The 27,841-nt window shown below is 40.7% G+C and overlaps 2 protein-coding genes across 2 annotated transcripts; one reads left to right on the top strand and one right to left on the bottom strand.

Moving 5' to 3' along the window:
- The first annotated feature begins 817 nt into the window (after positions 1-817).
- gpr174 (G protein-coupled receptor 174) lies at positions 818-7,570 on the top strand. The gene is made up of 2 exons (XM_072439882.1): positions 818-1,050; positions 6,624-7,570. Exons 1-2 carry the CDS (start codon positions 853-855, stop codon positions 7,446-7,448), a joined length of 1,023 nt encoding a protein of 340 aa, XP_072295983.1. The 5' UTR covers positions 818-852; the 3' UTR covers positions 7,449-7,570.
- Positions 7,571-9,180: 1,610 nt separating this feature from the next.
- On the bottom strand, positions 9,181-20,853 carry LOC140354693 (integral membrane protein 2A-like). The gene is made up of 6 exons (XM_072439878.1): positions 20,630-20,853; positions 19,450-19,587; positions 14,412-14,591; positions 12,809-12,919; positions 11,918-12,062; positions 9,181-10,690 (listed from the first exon to the last, which is right to left on the bottom strand). The coding sequence occupies exons 1-6, from the start codon at positions 20,696-20,698 to the stop codon at positions 10,587-10,589; spliced, it is 747 nt and encodes a 248-aa protein (XP_072295979.1). The 5' UTR covers positions 20,699-20,853; the 3' UTR covers positions 9,181-10,586.
- Positions 20,854-27,841: the final 6,988 nt, after the last annotated feature.

Below are 27,841 nucleotides of genomic sequence, written 5' to 3'. Positions count from 1 at the left end.
TTGCAACCGCATTCCATACTCCAGTGCGACTTATATATGTTTTTTTCTTCTCTATTATGCATTTTTTGGCTGGTGCGACTTATACTCCGGTGCCACTTATAGTCCAGAAAATACGGTAATAATAACAGTGGCAAACGGGTCAACAAAGTGTAGTGTTAAAATCAGGAAGTGACTTAAGAACAAGCAGAGACTGATCCCACCTGATCTCTGAAGGTTCCACAGCCGGGGGGCATGAAACCTGCACGAGAGGGGCGTGAGATCCCGTCGGCGAGGTGGGAGGGGCCAACGCACTGGCAGCCAATGAAGCGAGGATAAAACAAGCGAAACACGACCATGCTTTCGAGTTCCCGTCGCAGTGGCATTTTGAACTAGCTGTCGTCGGGGAAAGTGCGGTGCGATCGATGCTGGAGGATGGTGCGGAGCGGTAGTCCCGAAAGCATGAACGACATTGTCAAACAGGTTCCTCTGCAGCGTGCGGGCTTCACTCTGGCCAGTGGAAGGAGCGGGATTTGACCACAACGCTGCCACGCTATGATATGATCTATGATTCACATGAACACAAGCTTTAGTCATGGATTAAGCAGATGTAAGATAACCAAGCAGCCTGAAGAGCAGGGTTCATTTTAAAGGCTAAATGTCCTGTTCGTGTCGCCTAAAACCCATTGTTGTTGGCATCAATCATCACCCCAATAACAAAGAAATGTGTATAAATATCTGTCTTTCTGTCTTTTTTCTAAATCCAGATGACCAACACCGAAGAGCCTGCAATAGCGTGATCTTCTGAGCGTGAGCCACCATGGACACCTCTGAGGACCGGCCGTCGTCATTTGGGATTCACTGAGCGACTCGAAGATGAAGAACCAGAGCTGTGAGAGCAGCGAGGACCTGAAGAAGTACCAGCACTACCTGTACGCGGTGGTCTACAGCGTGATCCTGGCGCCGGGGCTGCTGGGTAATCTGCTGGCTCTGTGGGTGTTCAGGGCCTACGTCAAGGAAACCAAGAAGGCCGTGGTGTTCATGATGAACCTGGCTGTGGCCGACCTCCTGCAGGTAAAGTCCACGGAGCAAAAGCCATACATTTACTCCTTAGAATTAAAAAAGACAAGATATATTAGTAATTTATTCTGTCATATACAGTTTAGTCAATTATAAACACAATAGCCCTGATGCTTGACCCTGTTCACAATGAAATGTCAACTGCAAACTGTTCAGAGACTTAAAGTGCCTATGACAGGTTGGAATACTCATCAAAGTAAAATGCCAATAAGAGAAATATACTTTGAATTTAGCTAAGAAATTAAAAAAAATCCCAGTTATCCCAGAATAGCACATTTTTTAAGTTAATAATTTCACTTCCCTGTTTGTAAATGATAACATCACACTAGGAAATTACGGGGCCAAAACTCATGTAATGTCACAATTATTTTTATTTGAAAGATAAAAATATGTGAGTGCAACTTTATTTTGTTGAATTCATCTTTAGAGCATCAAAAAAGTTACTTCTTTATATAAATCCTTCATAAACTTTATCTGGAATGAGTGTCCCTAGTGTGATGTCACTTCCTGTCATTTTCGACAGATTCGTCAAGGTTTTCTCAACAAATACCTGCTCAATTAGTGCAAAACTATGATTTATATGTTCAAATAAAGTCAAAATTAGAAAATCATAAAAACCTGTCATAAACAAATATTTGAAAAAAAAAAAAATTGAATCATTCTAGAGTTCAATAGATTTCACATATCATGAAGTTATACTTTTGTTTTTAATTGTGCAGGACATTTTTTTTATGTATTATCTGGATTGTTCCATATACTAACCCCTCAAACAGAAATATGACTGCTCAAATAACCCATGTATAAAAGGAAGGAGTGAGTATGTGTTAAATATTATTTCTAAAACTTAATGAAACACAAAGTTATACATACATTTTAGTTTAAATGAGATATTTATTGTACAGCAGTTAGCTCAGAGCTGACGAACCTGTGCCGTTAAACTCTTGAAGCATTCTTTGAGGTGAGAGCAAATAACACATATTAATCATACATATCAATCAACGTAGACGATACACAGACACTAAGATGGTGAGAAAAGGATTTGTTTTTTTGTTTTAACCAATGATTCCTTAGAAAACGTATTTTCTTGTCACTACTTTTTTGATGTGTAATAGTATTTCTGAAGCTGGGAGCGTTAGTGTCCAGCAGTTTCCCTCTAATCAATAAAGTTCCTCTGTAGTCTGAGTCTAAACTGCATGAAATCTCAGGACTGAAGAAGCTGCTTTAAGTTTAAGGTACATTTTACTGTCCCCCAATGTTCTCCAATAGGTATATTTTGTTTCTATTTTCTATTTTAAATTTAAACTCTAAGTGATCATGTAGATGTAATGTATTTGCTATATTTAGTGAGTATGTGTGGCGAAACAAACCGTATTTTCCCCACTATAAAACGCACTTGGATTATAAGACAGTGAATGGTCTATTTCTGATCATTTTTCATATATTAGAGAAACAAAACGTGAAACAAAATCACTTCGAGGTCAGTAAACACAACCAGAATCAATCCTTATATAAGTCCATCCATCCATTTTCTACCGCTTGTTCCCTTTCGGGGTCGCGGGTGACTGGAGCCTATCCCAGTGACTTCGGGCCTTAGGCGGGGTACACCCTGGACAGTGGCCAACTCGTCGCAGGGCTGACACAGAGACATAGACATTACAGACAGTTCACTCTCACATTCATTCACTAGGGCCAATTTAGAGTTACCAATTTTACCTAACACATGCATGTCTTTGGACGGTGGGAGGAGCCGGAGAACCCGGAGAGAACCCACGGTAACACGGGGAGAACATGCAGACTCCACCCAGAGAGATCATGTGATGTTGGTCTGGTCCGGGAATCGAACCCATGATCTCCTTCTTGGGAGGCAAGTCGCACTGGATTATAAGGCGCACTGTCGTTTTTTGGGAAAATTAAAGGCTTTTAAGTGCGCCTTATAGTCCGGAAAATACGGTACTCACGCTTAAAGTTCACAAAATGCAATTGTCTTTGGCTGCGTCGGCATTCAACTTAATACCTGTTAATGATATTGTAGTTAGAATTTTGTGATTGGATTTCACACACAAAAAAAAGCCACTCAATGTGACTTTAAAGTTGAAATAAAGGAAATGTCCCAATATAAACATGTACGAACAAACACAACAGCGATGTGTCGTTCTGATTCAACAGTTGTGACTTCCTGCTGCGCTGAACCGACCACAAAAACAGCACTTTATTTTACACACACGCCCCAAACAGGAAGGAGGAAGATGAGATTATAGTTAAATATATTTCACGGCATCTGCAAGTATTTGTTTTATTTCATAAGCTAAACACATCCTGCTTTTGGACGACATTTGTAAACCATGTCGCTTTTTATGGCAGTCGCAATTTCCCGTGGGACAGAATTAATAAAGTAATCAATCTAGTTTATGGTCCACTTGTCTTAATTTCACTGACCCTAAATTAGGAGCGGACCGCCGTCGAATACATTTACGAGAAACGGCACAGGAAATGGGGCCCCTAAATCACCCCAGTTGTTTAAAATAGTGTTGAATAGAATATCTCAACAATCGTGATAAATCGGTTGATGCGGAGCACGGTTCAGCTGCTGTATTCATATTTCTGCAATAGAAAAAAGTGGGACAAAATGGGACAGCAGCAAGTTAATTACTGAAGGAGTTTTAACCATTTTCTCTGTCATTTTCTCTTCTCTTTCACCAATAAAGGTGCTTTTATTAGTTTGCTTTTTTACCTCTGAATATGAGTCGATATAACAGAATCTTTGTGCCTTTTCTTACCATGATTATTATTATTATTATACTCTTCCTTTGCTCACTACAAACCCAGCTCTAGTTGCAATAAGCATAAATAATAATAATAACATTAACAATGATTGAACAGTAACATTTTGCATTATAATTATGTTCATAAAACTGGGACACCGTATTTTCTGGACCATAAGTCGCACCAGCCAAAAAATGCATAAAAAAGAAGAAAAAAATACATATAAGTTGCACTGGAGTATGAAATGCGGTTGGAAGTGTAAAAATAAGGAATAATATCACATATAAGTTGCTCCGGAGTATAAGTATATAAGTATAAATATAAGTATAAGTCGCACCCCGGCCAAAACTATGAAAAAAGGTGCAACTTATAGTCTGGAAAATACGGTAATACGAAATGGATAAGGACATGTGCCTTCAGCCAACCTCCGGGTCTGTTCTGAACTCTACACATTTGATGAAAAATAAGGTTATTACACTCCAATGAGCTCTTTATATGACAGAGAGAGAGGGCGTTTTGATAAGGCAAGAGAAAGGGACAAAAAGTCTATTGAAGGTCATGCAGCGCACCACGTTCTGTCATTATATGAGCGCTCGTGTACCATGTCCTGTTCTGACTGAAATATAACAGTGAACGTCTGTCCTCAGCTCACATCGGGATTGTATTATATTTGTGTGACGACTGAGGGGCGATTTCAAATGTTTTGACCTGTTCTCGACAAACAGAGGTCGAACCTGAACACGCAAAAGTCTAATGATGTGTTTGTCTGAGGCATTTGAGGCGCTCCTTTACGGGGGAAAGACAAGCGCGACTGAAAACAAACTGACTTTTATGAGCTTTTAACCGTGTTACGACGGAGTTCCCTCGTAAAGTCACCTCGAGCTGGGGTGGGAGAAGTACTCAAGTGTGCTACGTAAGTGAAAGTACGGATACAGGAGTCAATACTCAAGTAAAAGGATCTGTACTTGAGCAAAAGTAATTAAATCGCCCTTTAAAAATGAACTTTAAGAGTAGAAAGACATATTTTGAGAACTGTTAAAGCACCAAAAGTAAAGCTCTGGATGAAAAATGGTGCCGTTTGTTGTTCCACCAGCTTTTATCGGAAAATACGGTACAAATAATAATTTGTACCGTATTTTCCAGACTATAAGTTGCACCAGAGTATAAGTCGCACCAGCCAAAAAATGCATAATAGAGAAGAAAAAAACATATATAAGTTGCACTGGAGTATGAAATGCGGTTGGAAGTGTAAAAATAACAAATAATATCACATATAAGTTGCTCCAGAGTATAAGTATATAAGTATAAGTCGCACCCCGGCCAAAACTATGAAAAAAGGTGCAACTTATAGTCCGGATAATACGGTATACCATTTCCAAACACTGAATGATCGACATGAATCAAAGTCCCACTGCGTTTAAGGCAGAAAATTAAAAAGAAAAGGCTTTATTTTTTTCCATTACGGATGTATCTATTTACAAAAAAACAACAACAAAAAACAACAACTGTATTTTCTAAAAGTTGGAGGAAAAAAAGAAGAAAAACCGTACAGCGAACCTCACCACAGACCTGACTCGTAATCAGTCCCATGATTATATTTTAAAGGACACATATTAGGCAAAATGTACTTTTTTGAGCTTGTGACTTGTTCTCAAGTCGTTCCCGCATCAAAAACGTTGCTGGAGTTGTGTCTAGCTTCATTCACACTTGTGTCCGCTCTCAAATCACGTTCATTGCAGCTGAACGCCTACATTAGCGTGTCGGAGGCAAGCTAGCTTTTCTTTATTTCCCAATGGTAATTCCCTCTGCTGCCAGTAGACAAATCCTGGCGGCAGAACGCCTTAAACGTAGAAAATAACGTGTGGTTTTCAATGCACGTGTCATTTTAAATTCTAAAACATGACATGCCACAGTAACGGTTCTCAAGAGCATGTTTCAAGGTCAATAGCAACACACATGCGGTTTTAGCCAGACCGTTACCCCGATTCTGGAGAGATTTTCTGTCTTGCAGCATTATATCTACAAAACGTGTTGGCCTAGCGGTTAGAAATGCGGACTCGGATTCAAGAAGTCCTGAGTTCTACTCTCGCTTTGACCCAATTCTTTTTTTTTTCGGGTTTAAACATTTTAAACTTATAGATTGCACATTCTAGTTTGTTTTGGGATGAGTTAGCTACACTCTTGCTAATACAGATCCATGGCATAAACTAGTTTTAACCAGACGAAGTAGGAGTTAGGGTTAAGGTTAGGGGTTAGGTTTAAGGTTAGGGGTTAGGGGTTAGGGGTTAGGGGTTAGGGGTTAGGGTTGAGGTTAAGGTTAAGGTTAGGGTTAGGGTTAGGGGTTAGGGGTTAAGGTTAGGGGTTAGGGTTGAGGTTAGGGTTAAGGTTAGGGTTAGGGGTTAGGGTTAAGGTTAGGGGTTAGGGTTGAGGTTAGGGGTTAGGGTTAGGGGTTAGGTTTAAGGTTAGGGGTTAGGGGTTAGGGTTGAGGTTGAGGTTAAGGTTAGGGTTAGGGTTAGGGCTTAATATTATAATTTTTTTCATTTATTTCAATAACAAATTACCATGATGACGATCAATAACAACGTTAGTGTTCGCAGAAACAGGAAGTCTAGTTTCTGGGGCTCCAGAATCGAGGTAACGGTCTGCGTATAACGGTCTGTGTACAACTCCATGTTAGCAACACAAATAATGCATACTATAAGTCAAAATAATATCACTTATGATGTTATGCGAGTGGTTTACCGTTTGGTGTAGTTCAGGCCTCCTGAAATGTTACCAGAATACTGATTCATCTCTGTTTCCAGGTGCTGTCGCTCCCGTTACGGATCTACTACTACCTGAACAACAGCTGGCCCTTCGGACAGCCCCTCTGCATGGTCTGCTTCTATCTCAAATACGTCAACATGTACGCCTCCATCTTCTTCCTGGTGTGCGTGAGCGTGCGGCGGTGCGAGCTCATCATGCGGCCCCTGCAGTACAACTCGTCCCGCCGCAAGTGGGACATGCTCATCTGCGCCTCGGGGTGGTTCCTGGTCTGTGTGGCCTGCCTCCTTTTCCCCTTACTCCGGACGCAGAACCAAAAGGACAAGCCAAACGCCACCGACGCTCTGGACGTTTGCTTCGCCGAGCTGCCCATGAGAGCCCTCAGCCCGCCCGCGGCCTGGGCTTTACTCATCATCGCAGAACTCTTGGGGTTCATACTACCGTTAGTCCTGGTGATGGCTTGCACTTGTTTAACCGCCTGGAGCCTGCAGCACCCGGCGTCCGGAGCGATCCCGGACCAGGGCGAGAAACGCAGAGCCCTGAGGATGGTCCTGAGTTGCGCCGGCGTGTTCTTGGTCTGCTTCGTTCCGTACCACGTCACGATGCCGCTGGACTTCCTGGCCAAGTCGGACTCCCTGCAGAACTGCGCGCTCAGAGATTTCGTCCTGCGTTGCCATCCCATCACGCTGTGCCTGGCGAGCATCAACTGCAGCCTGGACCCGCTCATGTACTACTTCATGACGAACGAGTTTCGGAGGAGACTGAGCAAGCACGAAATCCCAGACGGAGGGAACATCAGCAGGAGATTGTCGTGCATGACCGGGGAGGACGTGCAGTCGAGCAACTCCACGACAGAGATGAGCTGATGGACGTCTAGTTGAAGACTGAGTATTTGGATAAACGCCACTAAGACTTGAGGTCGCACTTTTCAGCCATTACACTGTGACCACGAGCAAGAACTTCCTTTTTCCTCACAGCAAATGCTTTCAAAAGATCAGAATCGTTTATGCAGTTTTTTGAAGGTTTACAGTCTTGTATCTGTGAAGATGTTACTACTTTGAAGTACAAGTACATAAGGCCATTTCAGTAGGTCTCAACCCTTAATGAAAAGTACTTTTTACTTTTCAGCCCAGTTTAAACATGTAGTGAAGTAGAAGTAACAGTTTTAAGCACAGTACTTTTACTTTTGAGCTTAATTAGTTTCCATCACTTGTGTCACCTGCTCGTACTGTGGAACATTCAAGACATGCAATAACATCTCCATGGCAACACGCAGGTGGCGCAAAAGTAAAAATGAAGTTATCATTTGATGATCAATAAATGAGGAAATGTATCAAGTCTCATGCCAAAAAATTTATATTTACAATTTCTTTAAAAATTGCAGTTTTTTTATAAACTTGTACATTTTGAAATACATTGTTAATGCATAAACAATGTATTTAAGCAATGTAATTACTTAAACATCAGTTCTGCATGGGCGGGCGCAAAGATAATAAGGTATTTTGGGAGTTTCAAAGCACTTGAATACAATATATCAAGATCACGATACTGGCCATAGTACTACACGGTATCGGATTAATATCACGATACTGCCCATAGTACTACATGGTATCGGATCAATATCACAATACTGGCCATAGTCTTACATGGTATCGGATCATCCCAGTCTTTTGTGTGATTCCAGATCATTCTCTGAAGGGTTCATCTGCCTGTTCCACCCACGAGAGTCCAGAATATTCCCTGCTCACTCTTTACTCCTTTAACTGTGAAATATGCAGGTTTTTTACATGTTCAGTGGTCATTATGTTTTGGCTGATTGGTATATTTGCCACTTGTATATGTGAAAATAGCATATGTGAATATATTTATTTCATGCATGTTTTTTTTTATTGCACCTTCTGCTACAGAATTGAGCCAATATCTGCACAAATATAAGGAAAATAGTACCTGTAACTGTATGCTTTTAAAAAACTTTTTATTTATATTTTCACAATTATTAAAAAGTTCTCAAGAGATCAAAATGACTGCTGCAGCTGTGTGATTACCTTTCTCTTGCAATACCAAACTTTAAATGTTTTAATTCATACACATCAGTACATTTTGTGTATTTGGTTTACAAAAAACCCTAAAAATTGACCTTGTGGCGTTTTATATTTGTTAAATCTGGTGCTCACCTGAGACTTTTCACATTTAAATCACTCCATCGTGTGTGCGTGAATAAAGACACTTTCTTTTGAGGTTTAATGCAAATTTATTGCATGTTTTTTTTCCACAACATACATCTTCAAATAATTAAGGATTAAGCAAAAATATTGAAAACAGTGAACTTATTTTCTACAACAAAAAACATCATCACGTTCAAATATAAGAGATTTAAAAAGGAAAAGTCATTCTGCGCCCCAACAGCCAAACGTCTACTGCGCTTTGACAAATAAAGTTTCTACACTGAACACAAACACCGGTTACCATCATCAGAGGTGCCGCAAAGCACGCTGGGAAATATATATATACACAGTGTGGCCGAGAATGGATTGTGCTTCAACATCCAAAAAAGTGCACGGTACCGGGACAAACGGGGACGTATCGGAACCGGACAAAAGGGGAAGTAAGAGATTCTGCAGGTCGGGCTTGACTTTCAGCAGTGCAATTTCAGCGTTAACCAACAGTAGTCTGTGCACCTGAAACGGTATTTTATGTACAATTATTTGACCCAAAACCTTTCCATCCATCGAGCCAACACCAACATCCACATGGCTAAAGTTAAAGGTGCCCCATGTTCAAACCTGCACGTTTTCAAGCTGTTTTGAGCCTCTGCGGTCGAGTCAATGCCCACGTTAAATGCCATATTGCGAAACATTCCAGGCAACGTAATCTCATCTCAAAGTTACACAGTGCACCTTTAAATTGCGGGAAACATTTGGTTTTTCCAGGTTTATCAAAACAGTTTTAGGACTGAACCGTCCGTAAGAAAATAAATATTCTGACATCCTGAATTAGAAGACAGTGCGCACTTCTCGCCGCCGCGTCTGGGCGGATGGAGCAGGTTGCATAGGGGAGGGCATCTGGTGTAGGGCGTCTAGTTTTCAGCCTTGGAAGGAGGGAAAACCAGGAGGAAGAATCTCGAGCGGGCGCGACTTCACACCCGGGACTAAACGAACGACGAGAATCCCAAACCTGGACTAAACTCGTGTCGAAACAAGTGAAACGCAGCCACTTAAAGGTGACATATTATGCAAAAAAAACCTACTTTAATGAGCTTTTAATCATGTTATAATGGTTTTCCTTCATCATAAGTTTATAGTTAGATTTTTTGTTGCATGTTTGAGTAATCCTGCATCGTCCTGCATTAGTCGCACTATTTACATTATTAATCCGTTTTAGCTCTAAATCGGGGTTTACAATCAGGAATATGTAAAATACTGCTCCACTGATGACATAGTTCCATGGGTGAGTACAATATGTCTTCTTTAAGAGTGTTAATAAAAAAGTTGGGTTATAATTTCGCCTAAAACGAGATCGCTTACTCCCCCTTTAGGTTACATCGAGTTAGTGCAAGAAGAGTAGGCGCACATTGCGAGATACCGTATTTAGGCTAAATATAGACAACTTTTCAGGATGTACAATCTGGTCTATAGAGTGAACAGGGATTAGTAATACTGTCAAAACAACACGCTCGTCGAAAAGCATTAAAATAGAGCCAAAATGTAAGGAAACTTGTGGCCACGCCTACATGAGCTGGCGGACGCGTCGAAGACTAATTGAAATACTTAAAGAACTACGATCTCTCCGGTGGAAGCGAAGAGAGAGAGAGAGAGAGAGAGAGAGAGAGAGAGAGAGAGAGGAGATCGGAGTCTTAAAACACTAAGATAAATCACGACGTCACTGAGGCTAAAAGCGGCAGAAATGTTTTGTACAAAAGTGATTTCCTTCTGAAGGTCGTCGTCACCTCGTTCGCCTGAGCCACAAACGCACACCGCGCCCCCTTTTTGACCCCCGCGCCACCTTTAAAAGCCTTCGCCCTTGCAGATCCGGGTCTCCGTGACAAACTTGTTCTCGAAATGGCTGATGGTGAAGCAGTCCTCGGCCGCGCGCTTCACGATGCCGTCGCCTGGAACGGAACAAACACCAGATCGTTATTATTATTATTAGTTTGCATAAAAGGCAGTTGAATGTATTGACTTTAATCTAAAGAGAGGCGGGATTCTATTGTAATTCTGTAATGTTTGTGAAAGTAGCTGCGGATGGATGTTGTTTGAGAGTGTTTGGATCAGAGAGTGGCATTTGTGAAGTGTTCTTATTGTTTATTTTTACTGGGTGTGATTTATTGTATAATTTATTCATGTAAATCACACAAATGCAGAGGGAAACTAGCCACAGTTTCAGTTTCTGTATATTGTCCTGTCAAGTAAACTAAAGGTTGGTAAACTACACAGAACAAGTGGTTTGTCCCATTAGTTAATATCGAGTTCTGCCACTAGATGGAGACAATATTGCAAAGCTATTTTGAAAATAAAATAAAATAGCCTTAAAAATGTAATTCTGCATCAATTGTTACGGAGTTTGTAAATGTTTCCTTCATGCACATTGAGCAGGAAAGTGAAAAGCCTCATTTCCCCCCAAAATACAAACCCTGGAACAGAAATAAAGTAATCCGGAGCGCAAAGGCACCGGAGTCTTTTTGAACAGCTGAACAACCGAGTCGTCCCGTGAAATGAATCACGATTTGAATCTCAAGTCCAACGTTTGCTTTATTCTATCACAAGAACGCTGCAATTGAAAATACAATGACTAAAGTTAAGAGCAATATTGGCTTGTTCTACACTGCAAAACCCGCACGTCTAGTATAGGAGGCCACAAAACATAAGAGACGAAACATAAACCTTCTCCTCAGGTGCATTTTGACAATAAAAGAGTATTATTCATTCATTCAAAGGAGTATTAGGTTGAAGTAACTGTGATTTCAGTTATTAGCCAAAAAAACTGTAGTGCAGAAGAAGTTAAATTGCAGAGTTTCATATCCATAACTATATTTGGGGAACAAAACTGATTTGAAATTCCCCTTAATATGAAAAAAGTCACTGCTAAAAACGGTCTCTGGTTTCTTGACAAACGCCTAGTTAATCAAACTTTAAGTGCACATGTTTCCCTTTTCTTTGTTGCTGTTGTTGTCACCTAGCAACCGCACTGTAAATAAGTCCCAAACTCCCGCACTAGCTATGATTCGATAAGTAATACTCCCTCATAACGGTCAGTTGTGTCTGAACGACATGTTATTGGCGACACAGACAGAGTGAGTGGGTTTAAGCGTGAGAGACGGTCGTTCGCGCACACAGACCTTGGACGGTGTCGCGGCGCTGCATCCTGTACGTGTCCTTCCCCTCACAGAGGCGGCGGATGTAGAAGCCCAGGGGTGCGATGTCCTCGATGCGCTCGGTCACCACCAGGTCCTCCTGCACTAGGTAGCTGCTGTACGAGCCCGACTGAAACACACGAAACACCATAATGAGTCTTCACACGAAACACGATAAAGCGTCTTCACACGAAACACTGGGACTCAAACAAGATCATTCAGTTACTCCTGAGAATCGAGAGAATCGTGAGAAGCAAAACGAGTAAATCTACATTGAAAGTGTTGTTTATGTCCTATATATTATTTAATTTTGCATCCAGAAAGTTTGATTTGACAAAGCTGTGGACTTAGAAGAGGAATGTTGATCTATTGAACAATGTGAATGAAATGAGCTGAAAATAACTGCCGACATTCAGGAGAAAAGCAACCAGGAAAAAACACAGAAACTAGACCATATTAAGATAAGATTCCTGTTATGATGTTATCTAAGACACCACAGTCCAGTTATTTGGGTTTAGTTGATAATAAGTTATAAAAAGACAATATTTCTGCACTTTTGAGAGTAAATTTATAGACATTCACATTTACACAAATCTCATCTAATACATTTAAAGACACATTTCTGCTGCTCTGACATAATATTGTGTGAACATTTTTCCCGGGAGACTCTAAAAAGTATCAGAATAATCATTTCTGTCACAATTATCCAGGCCTGTTTTGCATTAAAAATGAGGCCATGAAAGTATTATTATTAGCATGAAAGAGCATTTTTTTGAACAGTCAAAATGCATTTATAAGTGCCGTTTCTCCAGTTTAATATTATGCGAGAATGAGAAAGGTTTACTTGAGTAACCATGACGACGCCGCTGGACTCACCATGAGCTGAGAGAAGAGGTCGATGATGTCCTGAGGAGGAAGAACCACCGACGTGTTCAGGGGGATCACGAAACAGGTGCGGAGGGTCAGGTCCAGGTACGCGGTCAGCTTCTGCTCACACACGCGACACACACGCGACACACACACGACACACAGAGAGACACAGAGAGACACAGAGAGACACAGAGAGACACACGACACACACAGAGACACACGACACACACAGAGACACAGAGAGACACACGACACACACAGAGACACACGACACACACAGAGACACACGACACACACAGAGACACACGACACACACAGAGACACACACACACACCCACACAGACACACACAGAAACACACAGACACACACAGACACACACAGACACGACACACACACACACAACACACACGACATACACACACGACACACACACACACACAACACACACGACATACACACACACAACACACACGACATACACACACGACACACACACACACACAGACACAGACACACACACACGACACACACAGACACAGACACACACGACACACACACAGACACACACAGACACACACGACACACACACACACACACACACACACAGACACACACAGACACAGACACACACGACACACACACACACACACACACAGACACAGACACACACAGACACAGACACACACGACACACACACACACACACACACACACAGACACACACGACACGACACAGACACACACACACACACATACACGACACAGACACACATACACGACACAGACACACATACACGACACAGACACACAAACATAAAGAGTTAAGGGACAGTGTGGAACCTTTCTCTGCTCGTCTCCATGGACACGAGCTCGCGGTTATTCCACTTCGGGGGATTGAACTGCTCAAAAACACGTCCCGTCCCCACAGATCTGACCGGTAACAGTAGCTTTGTGTTCTCTCAGACAGTTAAATGCTGTCCTGCGGAACATTCAGTCTCCATGGACACAAGAAAACGTCTACATTTTATTCTGTTTATCGGGAACACAAAACAAGAGCAAAATTGTTGGAATAAGTACTTGTATTTCAAAGTTACACTGGCACAGATGGATTATTTAAATGTGATTGTAGCATGATAATTAATAATGAATATTGTACAGTAATGACAGTAATAGTATATTTTTCTGTATGAATAAATCTAATTGGAAAAAGCCTGATATTTGTAATCTATGTTATTGCGTGCACAGTTTCCTAATAAAAGCAGCAATAACCTTGGAATTATATGAATCTGCCCAATGCAATTATGGTTAAATGTCCAGGCAACCAGTCCCAGATCGTGAGTTTTGATTCTTATTTTTTTTTTTATATATAATTCTTTATTAATTTTCCTCATTTCTTTTCAAAAAACAAATAAAATATGGCTTTCACGACCGATTTCATGACCTCAACAAACACATTTTCCTCCTCTAAAGTCTGAAATCTGCTCCAAACACACTTTCACTTTCACTGACCCTGAACCTGCCTCTTAAAAAGACATTAACAAACTGAATCTCAAACTAATGCGATCCATTCTGGGCCATAATCCCGACCGTCTCTCTGAGGGCGCCTCACCCGGTTGAAGTCGTGCAGGATGTAGGCGGGATCTCCGGCCCGGAAACGTGGAGGAGGAACGCTGATGACGGCCATGTTGTCCGAGATCTCCACCTTCTCCTCCACCTGCGGCAGGTAATACGGCTGGGCCTCTCCACCGGACGAGCCGTCGTGGAACTGCATCGAGCCGTGGTACAAGCGCTGTCCACAACATGGAAACAGGAAGTACTTTAGTTTTAAGGCTTTTAAGGCAGCAAACACTTGACCAAAGACTCACCACGGACGGTTTTATGTCGTTTAATAAAGTCTTAAATGTTCAACTGACCGAAACAATAAATGAATGGATGATTATGTGTTTTAAATGTGTGAAATTATCTTTTATTTAAGGACATTTCCAATTTACATTCACTTTTTGGGGAAGAACATTCGATACGCTTTCGTGGAACTCTTATTTTGTAAGTTTGCGCCAAAATAAAGTCATGTAAAATTCAGGAAGTGAAGTTCAGTTGGTAAAAAGCTTCCTCAAATGTAATTTTTTTTAATAATTAATTTAAAAAATATATATATATATATCAAAGATCATTTATTAAAAAAAATTAAAATAAAAAATAAGCCTGGTGATATGTATTGTAAATGATAAAAGTACAGAGTTGTAGAAACTCTTTTGTCCAGCAGAGGGCGCTGATGTTTCCAGACACATTACGTTGTCATTTGCTGGAGGAAACTAAGAGTGAAATAAATAAATCGCTGCAAATAAATTGAGCATAAATCTTAGTTAAATTGAAGAAGAAATTCAAATGAAGTGAAGTTCTTTGGAAAAGTGAAGTGTGTGAGAAAAGTCACGGTCTGAACAGAGACTATTTTAGCTCTGGTTTAATCCACAAACGCCTTAAATTAGAAGAGACTTAACGTCAAACAGAAAGTGTGTCTATGTTTAGTGCAAGGCGAGAGATCAGTCTGAAACCCAAAGAAAAAAAGGGTGCGAGGACATTTGAGGAGACATCTTCCTCATTTGAGCAACAGTGAGTACACTGAGTACAGTGACTACAGTAAGTACAGTAAGTACAGTGAGTACAGTGAGTACACTGAGTACAGTGACTACAGTAAGTACAGTGAGTACAGTGACTACAGTGAGTACACTGAGTACAGTGACTACAGTAAGTACAGCGAGTACAGTAAGTACAGTAAGTACAGTGAGTACACTGAGTACAGTGACTACAGTAAGTACAGTGAGTACAGTGAGTACACTGAGTACAGTGACTACAGTAAGTACAGTGAGTACAGTGAGTACAGTGAGTACACTGAGTACAGTGACTACAGTAAGTACAGTGAGTACAGTGAGTACAGTGAGTACACTGAGTACAGTGACTACAGTAAGTACAGCGAGTACAGTAAGTACAGTAAGTACAGTGAGCACAGTGAGTACACTGAGTACAGTGAGTACACTGAGTACAGTGACTACAGTAAGTACAGCGAGTACAGTAAGTACAGTAAGTACAGTGAGTACAGTGAGCACAGTGAGTACACTGAGTACAGTGAGTACACTGAGTACAGTGACTACAGTAAGTACAGCGAGTACAGTAAGTACAGTAAGTACAGTGAGTACAGTGAGCACAGTGAGTACACTGAGTACAGTGACTACAGTGACTACAGTAAGTACAGTGAGTACAGTGAGCACAGCGAGAACAGTGAGTACAGTGAGTACAGTGACTACAGTGAGTACAGTGAGTATAGTAAGTACAGTGACTACAGTGAGTACAGTGACTACAGTAAGTACAGTGAGTACAGTGAGTATAGTAAGTACAGTGAGTACAATGACTACAGTGAGTACAGTAAGTACAGTGAGCACAGCGAGAACAGTAAGACAGTGAGTATAGTAAGTACAGTGACTACAGTGAGTACAGTGACTACAGTGACTACAGTGAGTACAGTGAGTACAGTGACTACAGTGAGTACAGTGAGTACAGTGACTACAGTGAGTACAGTGAGTACAGTAAGACAGTGAGTATAGTAAGTACAGTGAGTACAGTGACTACAGTGACTACAGTGAGTACAGTGAGTACAGTGAGTACAGTAAGACAGTGAGTATAGTAAGTACAGTGAGTACAGTGAGTACAGTGACTACAGTGAGTACAGTGAGTACAGTGACTACAGTGAGTACAGTGAGTACAGTAAGACAGTGAGTATAGTAAGTACAGTGAGTACAGTGACTACAGTGACTACAGTGAGTACAGTGAGTACAGTGAGTACAGTAAGACAGTGAGTATAGTAAGTACAGTGAGTACAGTGACTACAGTGAGTACAGTGAGTACAGTGAGCACAGTGAGCACAGTGAGCACAGCGAGTACAGTAAGACAGTGAGTATAGTGACTACAGTGACTACAGTGAGTACAGTAAGTACAGTGAGTACACTGACTACAGTGACTACAGTGAGTACACTGAGTACACTGAGTACACTGAGTACAGTAAGTACAGTAAGTACAGTAAGTATAGTTAGTACAGTGAGTACAGCGAGTACAGTGAGTATAGTAAGTACAGTGACTACAGTAAGACAGTGAGTATAGTAAGTACAGTGCGTACACGGAGTACAGCGAGTACACTGACTACAGTGAGTACACTGAGTACACTGAGTACAGTGAGTATAGTGAGTACACTGAGTACAGTGAGTACACTGACTACAGTGAGTACACTGAGTACACTGAGTACAGTGAGTACACTGAGTACAGTGAGTATAGTAAGTACAGTGAGTATAGTAAGTACAGTGAGTGCAGTGAGTATAGTAAGTACAGTGAGTATAGTAAGGACAGTGAGTATAGTAAGTACAGTGAGTACAGTAAGTACAGTGAGTATAGTAAGTACAGTGAGTATAGTAAGTACAGTGAGTATAGTAAGTACAGTGAGTATAGTAAGTACAGTGAGTACAGTGAGTATAGTAAGGACAGTGAGTATAGTAAGTACAGTGAGTACAGTAAGTACAGTGAGTATAGTAAGGACAGTGAGTACAGTGAGTACAGTGAGTACAGTGAGTACAGTGAGTATAGTAAGTACAGTGAGTATAGTAAGGACAGTGAGTACAGTGAGTACAGTGAGTACAGTGAGTACAGTGAGTATAGTAAGTACAGTGAGTATAGTAAGGGCAGTAAGTATAGTGAGTACAGTGAGTACAGTGACAGGAACGTCCCCAAATTGTCAACTGCTCCTGCTTTTAAAAGAAAGTAAAATAAAACATCTTTCCCGTAAAGCTTAAAAAGTATCCACAGTCACATTGTTACACTGTGAATATGTCAGGACAAGTAAAGTAGTTGTGACGTTGTAATCTCTTTTTGTAACGTTTTTGTAACATCAGACAGAGTTAGATGTGGCACCGGCCACAAAAGATCAAGACTTTGAATGTTTCAGTAGAAAATTCTTTAAAAGTGTAATTTATGTTTCATCACAGTCCAACAGTTAAAGGCGTAATGGACGATTTATCTGCGATTTGAGAACTCAGGCACATGCCACTCCCCCGTGCACATGCCACTCCCCCGTGCACATGCCACTCCCCCGTGCACATGCCACTCCCCCGTGCACATGCCACTCCCCCGTGTGGACTGATACAACACACACGTGCATTTGTTTGTTAGCGCGACGGATCGCATCACATCTCTCGTCTCCCGTAGATTTCCGTCTCTTCGGAGTCAGCTCGAACTGTCTTTCTCCGTCCTAATTTTGTCCCGTACACTGAGGGAACTATATTAAGATAGATCAATGCACTTAGACACGCGGAAACGTGCTGCTCATGGGGACGAGCCGTGCAATACTATAATAATCATGTACAATACTGTTGTAACACGTGCAATACTGTTATAACACGTGCAAACACGTGCAATACTGTTATAACACGTGCAAACATGTGCAATACTGTTATAACATGTGCACAATACAGTTATAACATGTGAAATACAGTTATAACACGTGCAATACTGTTATAACACGTGCAAACACGTGCAATACTGTTATAACATGTGCAAACACGTGCAATACTGTTATAACACGTGCAAACACATGCAATACTGTTATAACACGTGCAATACTGTTATAACACGTGCAATACTGTTATAACACGTGCAAACACGTGCAATACTGTTAGAACACATGCAAACACGTGCAATACTGTTATAACACGTGCAATACTGTTAAAACACGTGCAATACTGTTCTAATCACATACAATACAACAATACTAGGCCGTGATGTCAATCATCTCTGGTGCAATATTTTCTGTCCATATAACAGCCACTCACTGTAATTAAGTGTGTATTTTTTTTTTTATATATAATTTTTATTTACTTTCATACTAGATTTAAATATATTTCTTTCTAGTTCCTTAAAAATATTTAAGGAAGTTTGTATTATTCCTCTTCTGTCTCTAATCCTTGTTGCTGAGCCTTATCTGTGCAAATGGAATGTCTCCATTGTGGGACAAATAAAGGTTCTTATCTCATCTTATCTTATAACACTAAAAACACAATGAAACTGCTCGTGTGCCACAATAGAGTTTGGTTCCATGTTTTAAACTTTTCCCACAGTGAATTCCTTCTTTATTTATTTTTTATTTTCTTCAATAGATCGGACGATAACTCATGTCTCTTCGTCTTTTCTCAGCACAGCAGCTCAAACAAACGGCCTTACGAAGATGAGAGAACGTACATTTGTTCCACGATGGGGACATTTGCCAGTACAAGAACAGCAGTTGAAAAGAAATATCAAAAATCAAGAAAATATGAACAAAATATTGAAACGTCCCTTTTTTCAAGATGTAAAATTATCTTCAGATTAAACTTAACTAAACCTAAACTAAACCTGGCCTAGAACAGGACCAAACCAAGCCCACATCGGGACTAAAATGGCCTCAAATTAGGATCAAATCATAATAAATAAGACAATAATAAAGAATAAGCCTGAACACATTCCTTCTTACTTCCTCTTTGAAGGATTTGTCTACGTTTATTCACATTTGTTGCCTGAAAGAATCAAGACTTTTTCACGCGACGCATGTTCGACAAACACGGCGCACAGACCTTTGGCGTGAAGTAGCGATAGAGACAGGCTCCTCCCACGATGAGGCCGCTCAGGATGAAGGCGATGCCCAGCAGAGTGAGCAGACAGCGGCCCGTGGAGCCCTCGCTCGGGGCCGGGGCACCAGCCAACTCTGGGTCCTGGAACACACAGTGAGCGCCTCAAATGTCACCATAAATAGACCCGCGTTCAATAATATGATAAATAAAGCGGTTTCCATCAGTTTGAGCTGCTGAAATACATGAGACTAACTAAATGAGAAGTTCAATTCCACTTTCACTACCCGTGTTGTCTCGTGTGCACCAGGATGTGACCGACTGTTCACAGAGAATCACACAGTGTCTAAAGGTGCAACCTAAGCATTTTTTTAAAATATATTACGACACGTGTGGTATATTTTTAAACTCTCCTTGCTGGGTTTGCAGATCTTTGTAACACTTTCATAACTCGCACAGGAAATATTTGCAGGAAAGAGCCTCTACTCTCACTGTGCAAACATCCACTATTGAAGTACAGTATTAATAGAATCAGAACTATAATTGATAAGCCATTTTCTTCCAGTCCTGTGACATTTTCTAACTCTGGATTTGACATTATTTTTTTTTGTTCATTTTGTCCTAATCGTTGAACTTTAACTCTTTTTTGCCCCAATAAATACAGTACGCATATATTGAAATAGATTATCAAACTTTAAGAACAATATGTATCCAATTCTAAAAGTACTAAATGGGTAAAACAGACCATTTAACACAAGTCTAACTCACAAGAATCATAAACAAACGGAAAAATGTATGCATATGATATATAAAAACACAGTGCAGTTCAGCCCATTGTGTTGTTTGCCCATATCATCCAGTACATTGCATATTTATACATCTATTTCTGCGACAAAAAGCGCATCCGAATCGTGTCAGACGCGCGTGTCACATCCTTGGAACTGACGCGGCGCTGATCCCGGATGGACGTCTGGCCCCCGGGGGTCTCTGCACCGCCGCTAAAAATGGGCGGTGCTTTTTTAAGTCGGACCCCCCCAAAAACGCGCAACTTTGCACCCCGTTCAAACAGCGCCGACGCGATTCGTGCAAAAGGACGCGCGTGGATGTGGCGTCTGCGGAGGCCTGTTCCGGCAGCACTCACGCACACGCACGCACACGCACGCACACACTCACGCAGTTGCATTACCTTCTCCGCGGCCGGGACCTCCTTCAGCCCCTTCTGCGCCAGGGCGGCGTTAAAAGCGATCTTCACCATGTCCGCAGAGGCGTCCCGCAGCTCGGTGAACGGTGAACGTGAGTGTCGTGGAGCCGGACCGCAGTCTTCAGGGTTTATCCAGGGCAGCTCGTCTCTGTCTGTGACGCACTTTGCTACGGCGGCTTTATCTAGCGCTTCCGGTGTTGCGGAGAGATTTGCATCCCCGAGTCGTTGTGCGGAGCGACGCGTCCTTCCCCGAGTGAGAGCTGTCCGGAACAAAGTGTGCATAATGCAAAGAGGAGGTGTAAGATGATGGAGACAAATGGGTTTTAAACTATTCACGCGATCTTTGAATAAAAGTGTCTACCAGATCTTTATATTGTGTCAATTCCAGGTCTAAACAGGGCTAAACCAGGCCTAAAACGTCATTGCTACCAAAGTTATAACCAAGAAATGACTCAAAGCAGGAGAAAAATGTGGATAAAATTCTAAGTTACACGTACCACAGTTTGAGAAAGAGGGAATTTAAATAGATTACATATTTAACCTTATATTTAGGCCTGCATTTTTGCACATTTTTTAAGCTCAGTGTGTTGTTACAGAAAAATATTGCGATAAACAATAATGCTGGAACAATTTGATTAATGCCACTGACACAATAGCCCTAAACCAGGATGCTTAATCCCAGTAAACCAATTAAAAGTACAATATCGTTAAAAGGCATGATCTGCAAGTAAATCGCAGAATGAAATGATAATTATTATCATTTCAGTATTAATTCAAACCTCTATAGCTCAAATCTTATTATATTACAAAAAAGTCATACAAATCTCCTCACGATTTTAAAGAAAATGTACACCTGATAAATGTAGTGCCCCAAATATGTTCCATTGATCATTTATTGGTTGATATATTGATACAGGCCTAATGAGTGTGACACCAACATTAGGCCTAACTGACTTTTCAGTGCAGTTTCACATTCTTATCATTAATATGTTTCTTACCATTAAGATAAGATAAGATAAGATATTCCTTTACTGTCCACACATGGGGAAATTTCATTGTTGCAACGCAGGTAGATACAGAGGAAAAGGACAGATAACTTATAGGAAGTTTAAAAAACACTTTTAATAGAAGAACTCTTATAAACAAAAACTCCTATAGACAAAACCTGTCATTTCTTAATAAGGAATGGAGGGGAAAAATAAAGATAAAGATAAAATAAAAACAGCTAGCGTAAGACAAGATAATACTAATAATAATGATAATACTAATACAAATTATTACTAATAATAAAGATAATACTAATACAAATAAAAAACACTACATTTGTAATAAAATAAATAATACTAATAAAAATAAAAAACACTACATTTGTAGAACTTTTGCACATTTTGCTCTTTATTGTCTTTATTTTGTGCCATAAATGTCTATTCAACTAACAATAATCAAATAGCCCTCTTTCAAAACACGTAATGACATCCAGCATCACGTTCAGTCGCCACGGTGTTGTAAGTGTGCGAGCCCGTGCATATCTGGTCAGGGGTGCACAATTACGCACTACACCGGCGGCTTGACGGGATTAAGTCAGAAGATAAAACTCGAGACACGGGTTAAATCATGACCGCGTCTTGATAATACAGTAAAACCACATTCTAGATGAATTATATCTTTACAAACGGTATTTTCAGTGCACATTTTAAAAAGTCGACTTATTTAGGTCAGTCGTTGTGCTGCGCTGGTCAGTTGTTGGTGCCCCCTGGTGGTCACCGCACATACCGCACCTCTTCTAAGTGCTAAACTCAGCATCCATTCGATCAGATTGAACCAAATGCGCCACGACACAAACTGTTTACACTTCCACTTAGACTTTCCTGCCGTTACAAGCCTCATATTTATACTCCACGGCATTAGAATGACTCCATCAGGACGCGGCTGTAACGCATTTAAGAACTTTCCACTGTATAACGCGGCCTTTTCATGATTCAACGCAGTGTAAATACGCTCCCGCCGCACAGGGCCCGGGCCCGGTACCTGCCAGGGTCTGTCTGCGCACTCACGCGACGCGCGGGACAGACTGGAGACGCAGAGCGGTGCCAAAGCCGCGCCGTTTCACAGTGACACACGAGGCCGCGGTGGTCCCTGCCTCCTCCACTCTCCGGGACTCACTTGAACGTGTCCGTGAAGGTAAATAAACACTCATTTTGGTCTGCGCAGTCTGTGGAGTCGTTCACGGCAGACTTTCACATGGAGCTGTAACTGAGCCCAACTCTAGGGCTATTGTGGTGGACTGTGTGTGGGAACAGCAGGCGTGTCGTGCTGTGTAAGATGTTTATAATCGACATTTAGATCATTTCTCGTGTGCTGTTTTGTAGATGTGCAAAGTTTCAACATTGTGTATACTTATAGTTTTACAAAACGTTGTTGTAAATGTTCAAACAAGGGTACACAGTGATATTTCTGCACTTTTGTGATTCATTTTTTTGCACACTTTTCATATTTGTCTGATAATTAAACCTCAGCTAATACGTCAAGGCATGTTTTAACACATTTCTGTTGGATTGACATATTGTCTTGACTATTTTTATCAGGATACTCCAAAAAAATGATTTGTGTTTGTCAATATTATCTACCCCTAATTACAAGTGCCATTTAAATAAGAAAATCATGCGTTATAGCCTAAGTTCAAACAGAAATAGACAAGATGTTTTAATTAAACTGGTCCTAACTGGTCAAAGGACACATTAATATAGTGTTTTCTACCTCCAAGGCACTCAAAGTTTTAACATCACGAAAGCACTCACCCATTCACACACATTACACCAGGCACTGGGGCGAGGCAGGTTAAGTGTCTTGCCCAAGGACACAACGATTCACCTGTGGGAGCTGGAATTGAACCGCCATCCTGTGTTTCAGAGAACAAAAACTCCACCACCAAAGTGATCCTGCTGCCCAATCAGTGCATATCCTGTAACTGAATGTACTTTAAGAAGACAATTATATCTAATTTAGTTTATTCGTGCAATTAGACATAAAACACCACAGAAATACACAGCGAGTCTCAAGTCTTTGGGCTCAAATCCGAGTCAATACATTACACCAAAACACCAAATACAGCTCATAATTTTGCTATCCATGATTTTTGCGAATAGTTCTTCCTAAAAAAAAGTCCCGAATTGCAAAGTCCACACTTCTGTTACATCTGTGTTTTTTATGAGCTCAAACTCTTTTGAAGGTTCTTCTGTTTCTCTCATTATGACTTGAGATAGAACCTGGTGAAAATGCATCATAGTTTGACTTCTTGCAGTTTGTTTAGACAATTTGAAAAATAAGTGTCAAAAATGAGCTGAAGTAGTGTTCATACTAGATTGATGGATAAATAGATGGACAGATATATACTTTATTGTAGAAGGAAATTCAAGTTTCCTGTCATATTCAAGTTTCCTGTCATATTCAAGTTTCCTGTCATATTCATGTGCTATTACTGTTGTACTCACATGCAATAATGTCACATTCATGTGCATATAACTGATGAAAATAGAGTGTTTATTTTACCATTATTATTAGTATTATCTTGTCTTACGCTAGCTGTTTTTTATTTAATTCAAATTTTATTTTTATCTTTATTTATTTTCCCCTCCATTCCTTATTAGGAAATGAGAGGTTTTGTCTATAGGAGTTTTTGTTTATAAGAGTTTTGTTTATAAGAGTTCTTCTATTAAGAAAATAAATAAGTTATCTGTCCTTTTCTTCTGTATCTACCTGCGTTGCAACAATGAAATTTCCCCATGTGTGGACAATAAAGGAATATCTTATCTCATCTTAAGTTCTCCTGGATACATTGTGTGTCTCAGTCAGAGGCTTCAGTGCATCTCAACAGACAAACATACACATTTATACGTCTTTATATACAATAGAAACCTGTAAATATAGTCAAACTTGGCGGCTGAACCCAGGACACCGACTTCACGCTCCTCACTTTCCCCCCGCGCGGCCGTTAAAACGCGCTCTCGTGCCGCCGCGTGCCGCTCCACACTGCACCGTTCACGGGCTCTGACGTCTCCTCGGCCAAACAGACAGATTGGACCGGTAATCACCAGTGAGAGGTGCATAAACAGAGCAGCTGATTTCTGCCCCCTCGTCTCCCTCCGCCCAAACTCTAAGTGGTCCTGAAAGCCTGTTTACGAGCTCGACTTACGGCGCGTTTGATCCGAGCGGCGGCCCACACACGCGCGCGCGGGACGGGGTGAGCGCGAGTCGTAATAGCCGGGCCCATAAACAAAAGACTTAGGTTTAATCTGGACGGCTTCTCACACAACACACGAGTAAGTGGGAGGAAGGAGACCCCGGGGTGTTTCTGTTTCTTTTTGGCCCGGGTGGGGGAGGCTCAGGAGGCGCGCGTGTGCGTGTCGTGCGCGCACAGGTCCAGCTCCGGTCCAAATTGTAAAGTGATGACTGGGGAAAGTAACGGGGAGACGTGGGAGCAATCTGCAACACGGGACGCTTGAGTGAGTTTTCCGTGGAGCTGATTAACGGCAGATTAAACCCCGCGTCCGCACAGTTTACGGCTCAAAGTCTGAAACGTGATGCACCGTTTGCTGTGATTTGAGCTGGGAAAGACTACAAGGGACTGGCCCTCACCGTAAAGAAAAAAATAATTGCAAAGTGTATTTGAATACTTTAATGAGCATGTTGTCTCTCGTTATGTGTGTGTGACTGACCCAACTGGGCTCGAACAGGACTTCAGTTGTAATGTATCATGTATAATGTACAGTGTAATGTGCCTTTGTGTCTTGAATGTGTCTGTTGAAGTTTTCCTTTGTCTATTTTGAAGTTTAAGTGACTTATTTGTTTCTTTAATCAGCAAAACTGACAATGGCAATGCACTAATAATGATAAACGACCAAAATAATTTTCAAAATGGCTCAACCTGCCCATTATATTTACTTTTTAACTGTTAAAGATTATTTTATTATCTAGAAATGGGGTAATTAATCGCGATCGAATGGAAATCGCAATTCAAATGGATGTTAGCAAAAACTGCAAAATATCCTCTCATTCTGCATTAAAAACTGCAAACTTTGTAGTTTAGATCTGTACATATCCTAAATGCATGTTATTCTTTTATTACTCATATTTAATGCCTATTTGAGTGTTTAAAATGTGAATCCTAGTAATAAATCTAGTCGCAATCGCAATTCTTGTCAGACATGTTTCCCAAATTGTGCAGGGTCCTGGTTTTCAAAGTGGAGAAAGTAAGTCAGTACATTCTTTTATCTGACTTACTGCAGCTTTAAAGGACACATATATTCTTTATTTTGTTATTGGCCGTTAAACATGCTCTTGAGAACCTGTACTTTTAAATCTCATGTTTAAAAAAAAAAAAAAAGGTTTCAAAACTACAAAATGACTTTGTCACTCTGGCTTTTCCCACGCGAGAAAATGACTTTGTGCTAAATCTACTGCTGCAGAGGGAATGACACAGGAGCGAGTTACCAACACTAGCTTTTTAAGATCTCTGGCCGTGTCATAGGTAGATTATGACATCACACATCAAGGAAAATTAGTACGGAGTGTTTTTGACGCTCAGACTGAAAAGGATAAGACAAGTGTGAATGAAGTTAAATGGAACTCCAGATATGTTTTTGATGATGGAACAATATTATAAAACAGACAATTTCGCATAATATGTGTCCTTTAATGTGAAAATTGAACAATGTTTTTGATACTTCAACATGAAACAAATGGCTTCAACAACACTGTAAGATAAGACTTAATTTATACAGTCAAAGGCAGCCTCTAAACAGCTCAGAACAACCGCAGCAGCATTTTCCTTGCCTATTTTTTGAGCAAACGTCCCGACAACAGGAGCCGTAAACTGGCCCTGAGCGTGGGACAGGAGCCCGCCGCCTGCGAACGGTTCCAGAACGGAGCGGCGTGTGAAAATCGGCATGACTTCAGCAGTCCGGCCGCCAGCACGCCTCGCCTCATCCATTTGTCACCAATTTAAAGAGCAGGGACCAAAACCACAAGTGACAAATGACTCTGTGCCTGCAGCGAGAAACTCAAGCCACTCCAGAACACACGTCGTCCTGTTTCTGTGACTTCTCCTGTGGCATAATGCGCTGGCAAGTCGGTACTTTGTCTAATGAAACCGCCGCTCGTGGTTTTTAGCTTCCCGTTTAAACACTTTGAGCACATTTCAGCATTTACATAGATGAAATATTGTGTTTTGTATTGTGAACGGCAACGGTTCTCATTTTTCATAGAATAGAAAATGCCTTATTTTACCATATTTATTTATGTACCTACACTTATTTCTTATTGACTTGAACTGTCTGTTAAAAGAATATGTTAAATGATTATGCCAGTTGGCCCATCATTACCTCGTACCTTCTGCGCTTGTCCTATTACTATAAAAACAATTGGACTGAGATGAATATAACACTGCAAACCCTTTTGAACATTAACATCCCACTCAATATTCAAATTATATACAGTATCTTGTAATAGGATATTAATGCTGACAACTTTCTTCTTTCTCTCTGGAAGTTCCATAACCAAGCACATTTGTTATTTTCTTTGTTGTTGTTGCTTTTTGCTTTTTTAATTGTTTTGTTTTATGTTAGTTATATATGTATGTTTGCTTTATTAGTATTGTTAACACATTTTATACGTATGGCAGAGGATTTAGTGAATGGTCATGTGATACAACATCTCTTGGGACTTGGGACAATGTGTCATTGACAGCAAGCTTGATATTTTAACGGGTGTACTTCTGTGTCATGTTCTTATTTTGAAAAAAGTAATAAATAAAGTTTAATTTAAAAAAAAAAAGAAAAAAAATGATATACAGTAGCTGCATGGGACATAAAACTCTACTGTAATCAGAACAATTGATAGTTTTGGCTGCAATAAAGGAATACAAGGCCTGGGCTCGGGTGACAATGGTCATCGATAATAAAATGGAAACAGTTACAAAAAATTAAACATTTTTTGCCACAAGTTTTTTTTTTTTTTGCCACTGCACCGTGGCTGGTGCAGTTGGATGAACTTAGTGGTGCAAATGATGCCAGACACTGTTTAAATATGTGTTGCTATTTGATTGTTTGTTTTCTGTTTGTTTTTAAGATGCCTCCAGCTGTAATAGTTTCAGTATTTGAGATGAATAGTCATTTAACAGGTTCTTATTATATCATGTTT

Source organism: Eucyclogobius newberryi, unplaced genomic scaffold (genome assembly GCF_026437365.1).
Source record: "Eucyclogobius newberryi isolate DKJ021-1_F unplaced genomic scaffold, fEucNew1.0.hap1 SCAF_11, whole genome shotgun sequence".
In the NCBI taxonomy this organism is placed as follows: domain Eukaryota; kingdom Metazoa; phylum Chordata; class Actinopteri; order Gobiiformes; family Gobiidae; genus Eucyclogobius; species Eucyclogobius newberryi.
The sequence above is the reverse complement of the archived record's forward strand: the minus strand, read 5'-3'. Positions and strand labels throughout refer to the sequence as shown.

Coding starts and splice junctions, on each gene's coding strand:
- LOC140354693 (XM_072439878.1), bottom strand. CDS start 20,698: ATGGTGAAGATCGCTTTTAACGCCGCCCTGGCGCAGAAGGGGCTGAAG. Junction 19,588..20,629: donor AGGTCCCGGCCGCGGAGAAG/GTAATGCAACTG, acceptor TGTGTGTTCCAG/GACCCAGAGTTGGCTGGTGC. Junction 12,063..12,808: donor ACCTCTTCTCTCAGCTCATG/GTGAGTCCAGCG, acceptor CGTGTGTTTCAG/TCGGGCTCGTACAGCAGCTA.
- gpr174 (XM_072439882.1), top strand. CDS start 853: ATGAAGAACCAGAGCTGTGAGAGCAGCGAGGACCTGAAGAAGTACCAG. Junction 1,051..6,623: donor CTGTGGCCGACCTCCTGCAG/GTAAAGTCCACG, acceptor CTCTGTTTCCAG/GTGCTGTCGCTCCCGTTACG.